The following is a 6,295-nucleotide window of genomic DNA, read 5'->3' on the forward strand; positions in this document are numbered from 1 at the left end:
TAAAGAAGGCTTTCGATACAGTCAGCCATTCCACGCTACTAGATGATATTTATCAGTCGACACTCCCGCCAGGGCTGAAGAGGTGGTCCGCGAACTACCTGAGCGGTCGGCACTCGTCAGTGATTTTTCGAGATCAAATGTCAAAGCAGAGGAAGATTAAGCAAGGCGTACCGCAGGGTGGTGTCCTTTCACCCTTGCTTTTTAACTTCTACATCTCGAAGCTCCCCCAACCACCGGCGGGAGTTTCCCTGATCTCATACGCTGACGACTGCACGATAATGGCGTCGGGCAATGACATCGATGGCCTGTGTTCCAAAGTGAACAACTACCTCACCGACCTTTCTCGCTTTTTCACTGCGAGGAATCTCCAACTTTCCCCCACTAAGTCCACGGCGACCCTTTTCACCACCTGGACAAAGGAGGTCAAGTTGTCCCTTAAGGTAAAAGTCGACGACACACCAATTCCGACTGTGAATAACCCCAAAATTTTGGGTGTAACCTTTGACAGCTTGCTCTCCTTCTCTGCGCACACAACCGCAATTGCCACTAAAGTCCAAAATCGCAACAAGGTCCTCAAATCGCTGGCCGGCAGCACTTGGGGCAAGGACAAAGAACTGTTGCTTTCGACATTTAAGGCAATTGGCCGGCCGGTTCTAAACTACGCTGCGCCTGTCTGGTCGCCTGGTACTAGTGATTCGCAGTGGATAAAGCTTCAGACATGTCAGAATACCGCCATTCGGACAGCGACCGGGTGCCTCCTGATGTCACCCATACAACACCTGCACAACGAGGCACAAATGCTCCCAGTCGCGGAGCACAACAAATTGCTCAGCAAGCAGTTCCTGCTGGGGTGTTACCGCAGGTTTCACCCCTGCAGACACCTGCTTGAGCCTGAGCCGCCTCCCAGGCACGTCAGGAGACACCTCCTCGACTACGCTGACGAACTCCAGGACAAAACTGACCGAGACCTACTGGACCGGACAGTATTCAGACAGTCAATAAACGACATTCACCGGGAGTCCGTTACCACCTTCATAAACTCCCGTCCCGTGAATGCCGTAATCGGAGTCCAACCACCACCCATTGCAGATGAAGAGCTCCAGCTTCCCCGTGAGACTCGTGTAACATTGGCACAATTACGTTCTGGATATTGTAGCAGGTTAAACTCCTACTTATCCAGAATTGACCCCGACATACCAAACACATGTCCGGCATGTGAAGGTACCCCGCACGACACTAACCACCTCTTCACATGCCCCCTTAATCAGACTCATCTAACCCCCCTCTCCCTCTGGACCCAACCCGTCGAAACAGCGTGTTTCCTGGGCCTACCCCTAGATGAGCTAGACGAAGACGACAGATGATATACCTACACTGACAGGGCTAACTATGCTGTTAAAACAACAACAACAACAAAGGCTACAATCGGTAATAGATTCTATAGCTGCAGGTGGTCACAGCAAATATTAACACACAAAGAGTCATTTACATTTATTTGATTTTTTATTTTATTATGCATGTTATGTGAAAATAATTTTGAGACAGTGCTAAATACATCTTTTTTAATTTTTTTTTTTTGCCAAATCACTTCAAATAAATAATTATCTTTTTGTCATAAATGGCGGAAAAATTCAATTTTTTTATAAACATAAATTAAATTAAATCTACTTCAAACATTTTTCCTTGTTAAATATTTTCATATGAAAAGATTTATGCTACAAACTGTACATGCATAGCTCAACATCTACTTACATACCAGTTTGTAGTGAACTCTTCGTACACCCTTTTATTGTAGGTAGCTGTAAAATAATCGAATCCTTCACAAATAGGACAAAATGCTCATATCCAGCTGGGATGACACATAACGAACCATCCCAACAGGCAGAATAAAACCAGCTTACCACGAAAGAAGGCAACCAATCCAACTGGTTTTACCGGAACGAACTGGATTTATATCCTGTAGAAAAAAATGTCTCATACGGAACAACACTTCAACAAATTTGTCGATATATTAGGTGGTCGTCTGCGTCTCATTGCCGTCGATAAAATGAGTTTAAAGATATGTAAAAACAAGTCCTCCGCTGACTCAATTCCGATACGGATGGTGCAGTATGCAGTAAAGATGTTGCTGTTGTCGTTTTAGCTACGAAAAACATTCCCTATAACTTTTTGTGCAACGCTGCTGAAGTGACAGTCCTTTGCCGGATATAAATGCAAGTATTTCCGATAGCGTAAAACCGACTGTCGCGGGGAACGCGGAACCGGCTCATACAATACGACTGTCCTTATCTGCACAACAGCACTCGATTATTTGCACAAAGTACAGACATTTCCTCCCACTAAATCCACGGCGACCCAATTTCCAACATGGGCAAAGGTGGTGACCCAATCACTGAAAGCCAAAGTCTATGATACACCAATTCTAACAATAGATAATCCCAAATTACTGTCGGTGACTTTGGATAGAATGCTGTCCTTTTCAAAGCATATAACCGCAATCGCCACTAAGGTCCAAAACACCAACAAGCTCCCCAAGTCGATAGTCGGGAGCACTTGTTAAAGGCTGAGCCACATTCTAGTTATGTCAGGAGGCATCTCCATCACATGACTGACGGGATTCAGAACTATGCACGACAACCACTGAAACGTCCCATATATAGACATGCTATACACGATATTCATTGGGAGTCCTTCACCAGCTTCATAAGCTCTCGCTTCTCGGATGTCGTTATTGGAGTCCAACCAACATCCATTACCAACGGAGAGAATACGGCTAGACGATATTAACGACGTCGCCAACTGGTGATTTTACCGTGTCCGGCAGTGCCTGATAAACTGCTACATCAACAACTGCAAGAGTTTTAGCTACTTAGACTCCTACTTATCTATAATTAACGCCGACATACTCACCATATGTCCGGTATGCGTAGGTATATCGCCTGAAAGTAACCTCCCTTGCACATGCCTATTTAAACATACTCATCTAACACCACCCTTTTGGTACCACGCGGTCTAAATAACGCACTTCCTGGGCCGACGACTGATGAATTTGCCGCTTTAAGCAGAGCTCTGTACGCTGCTACAAAACAACTTACCTTTTTGCATGCTCATTCTGCTTCATCTATTAGATAGCAGAGGTCTTATAGACTCAATAAAAAAAAGTTCGGCCAAATACTTTCCTGCCTTGTAATTTTATTTTCCCCGCTTTAAGAGGTCTCTAATAAGCCAATATTTTCCTGTACCATCACCCACACGAGCAATTCAAGCATCCATAGTAATTGGACCTCCATTAATATACAGTGAACCCACAAAAACTTGTACACCAAAGGGTTACTCATACATGGGCGTATGTATGTGCGTACATATATGTATATTCATGCGTATGCATGAATATGTACAATGATCGGTCTAACGGTAGGCGGAGAGTACAACCTTTATCAAAAAATTGTTTGATTGTTTAACTATTTTTCCAACCAAAATATGTGGAAACACTTTTTTATATCGTGGTGCGCTTGCGCTTCTTCTAAGACCTGACCTTGACCTTGATATCAGTTTCCAAAGTGGCAGCAAATTAGCTAGTAACAACGCAGTGAAAGCAGCAGCTGCTGCATTGCATTGGTGCGAATATGTTGATGCACGAAATCGCATACATACTTAAATATGTACAAATACCATCACCTACATACATATGTACGTGTGTAGATATGTGCAGCAATACGTGCATGTACCTATATTAAAAATATGTGTGTATGTATTGTATAAGTTCATGCACATATGTTACGCATTAAGGCGAAAATAATTTGCAATGCGCAGCACTGCATTGGTAAACGGGCATCAGGCCCATGATCTACGCATGCCGCAATTCCACCATGGTAGTGACTGTACTTTCAACACAATTTGAGCTGTGGTGAAAGATAACAATATAAGTTAATAGATGAATGAAAGCAAAATCGCATTTCACAAACTGCTGATGTCCTAATATGCCCGAAAGGTGAAAGAAAAGTAACCATCCTAGCCAACTATATTTGTACACAACCACCGTCACAAACGAAGGAAGGGAAATCAAGACAACTGCTGCTACATGTGTTCCTCACAGCATCGACAGCACTGACACTGTCGGTCACGGCCGCACATAGAAACAACGTACGACAAAGACGAGGCAAATGTAGCGCAAAAACCTGAAATGTGATGTGCTCACCAATACAAATCACCACCAAAGATGTGGTAAAACTTTGCCATGTACATATGCACAAATGTTTGTATGTACAATATGTAGTAGATACATATATAATCATGTAGGTAGCCAAAAACTACCAAGCAACAATGTTAGCGAAACAAGTATGGAAAACGCCAAATGCTATATAACGAAACCCCAATGTACAATGAAACAAATTTTCTTGTTCTCAAATCAGCAGCTCCAGTATTTTAATTTACAATTAAAAAACAATCACAGTGATATTTGAAATTTTATATTGAAGGTTCGTGCTTCTGAGTTGGTTTTCTTTGCTCTTCTGTTCTATTCTTCCATGGATATTCTCTGGACTGCTCTATACTCCGCTCCTTCAACTGGGCCTGATACCCGCCGCCGTTCCACAGAAAAACAAAAGTGCTTCGAGTTAACATTATCGTATCGGCCCAGTTAATTCGCTCAAGTCAAATCACCTTAATTGTGAATATGATGCATTTGTGGTTGGACTGTATGTGTGTATGTATGTTCACTGGAGGAGATGAATATGAAGCAGCTGTAATTCTCAATTTCGATCGACAACAAACAATTTCAACTTCTCAGGATCGTAGACGCAGTTTTGCTTCAAGATGCCTGCGTAGCGTATTTTCCTACGATGAGTCGCAATAGGGCTCAAATTGGAATTAGAAAATTTGTTTTTTGAAAATAGGGTTTATAAGGAAGGAGTGTGAGTTTAATTTTTGTTTTATGATTTTTTTCTTTTATTTTTATAAGTTGGTTGCAATAGTATGTGTAGTATACGACATCGTGCCGGTTCCTAATTACGGCCCCCCTTCTCGTCACATTCACGTCTTAGATGACCGCTCTTACCGCAGCCGTAGCATGTCTTCGCCGTGTCCGGACAATTCTTGGAAATGTGGCCTGTGCGGTTGCACTTGTAGCACGAAATGTTACTCACATTCCGATCGTTCATGGCTTCCGGGCAATTACGCGCCCAGTGACCGAGCTTGTTACACTTATAGCAAGTGGGATTGTCAGCTTGTGTGCACTCCTTCGAGATGTGACCGATTCCATTGCAACGATAACAGCGTTCTGCCTCCTCAGGACAGGTACGCGCAAAGTGCCCAACTTGATTGCACTTGTAGCACTTTTCGCGAGCACCACCGCGTCTCATATCACGGCCTCCACCTACCATGCCGCCACCGGCATTGCAGTCGCGGGCAAAGTGGCCTGGACGGTTGCACTTGTAACACGTGGGAGCTGACATTTTTCTTCCGTACTAATCTGTTCTCGCGGGAGTCTTACCAACTAGAAAGTCTTTACCACAGTCCAAACGTTAAAACAACTAAATGCAGCGCGCTCCTCTCAGTGAAAATTGCTTTCACCACTCCACGCACTGAACACAAATCGAAATGGCTGCCGACGTCGACGTTCGTCTAACAGCGCCTCCGACTAATAATTCCAAAAATGCCCCCTAAACTCGAAAACCAGGGTTACCTAAGGCTTAACTAAACTTCACATAAGTGCTGCCAATCCTTCCAACCACAACTTCACTGAACAATTTATATTTGCAATACTATTACGCCAATTACATTTGGTATATACATTTTAATTAACTTTCCATCTATTTACTATTTTTCTAAAACTCTTCCTATACATAATTTAATTCAGGCAATAGAATAACGGGACTCTGCTTAATGCATAACAGGCAGCGTGGCATTAATTACCGTTTATCCTCACAAGATGGCGCTAAGGAGCACAATCAGTTTCAATGAAGGGGTAACTTTAATGCAAGGGATACACATCGAAAATGCAGCGGACAATACCCTCTAGCCGGTGACGGTGCTGCCAAGTTATGTGTTTCGATCTTACAACAATGCCCCACAATGCTTGTTGCCATCACCTCGAACATAATTATTGGCACTACTTAAAGCTTATACATGTAGCAAACTCATGTTCAGAAATATTGATGAGATAAAAACGAAATTTAAATATTTTTATTCGAATTTTAAACATTTCCATATATTGGTTTTAAACGTTAACATGGAAAATATTTTACACTCGTTAATTTAACTTACTAAAATTCTACAAAATTTGGTTGTTACAAAT

At 42.7% G+C, this 6,295-nt stretch overlaps 1 protein-coding gene across 1 annotated transcript; it reads right to left on the reverse strand.

Annotated features, from left to right (window-relative positions):
- Positions 1–4,392: 4,392 nt before the first annotated feature.
- LOC128867643 (CCHC-type zinc finger nucleic acid binding protein) lies at positions 4,393–5,650 on the reverse strand. The gene has a single exon (XM_054109064.1). The coding sequence runs from the start codon at positions 5,451–5,453 to the stop codon at positions 5,004–5,006; it is 450 nt and encodes a 149-aa protein (XP_053965039.1). The 5' UTR covers positions 5,454–5,650; the 3' UTR covers positions 4,393–5,003.
- Positions 5,651–6,295: the final 645 nt, after the last annotated feature.

This window comes from Anastrepha ludens, chromosome 6 (genome assembly GCF_028408465.1).
Source record: "Anastrepha ludens isolate Willacy chromosome 6, idAnaLude1.1, whole genome shotgun sequence".
Lineage (NCBI taxonomy): Eukaryota > Metazoa > Arthropoda > Insecta > Diptera > Tephritidae > Anastrepha > Anastrepha ludens.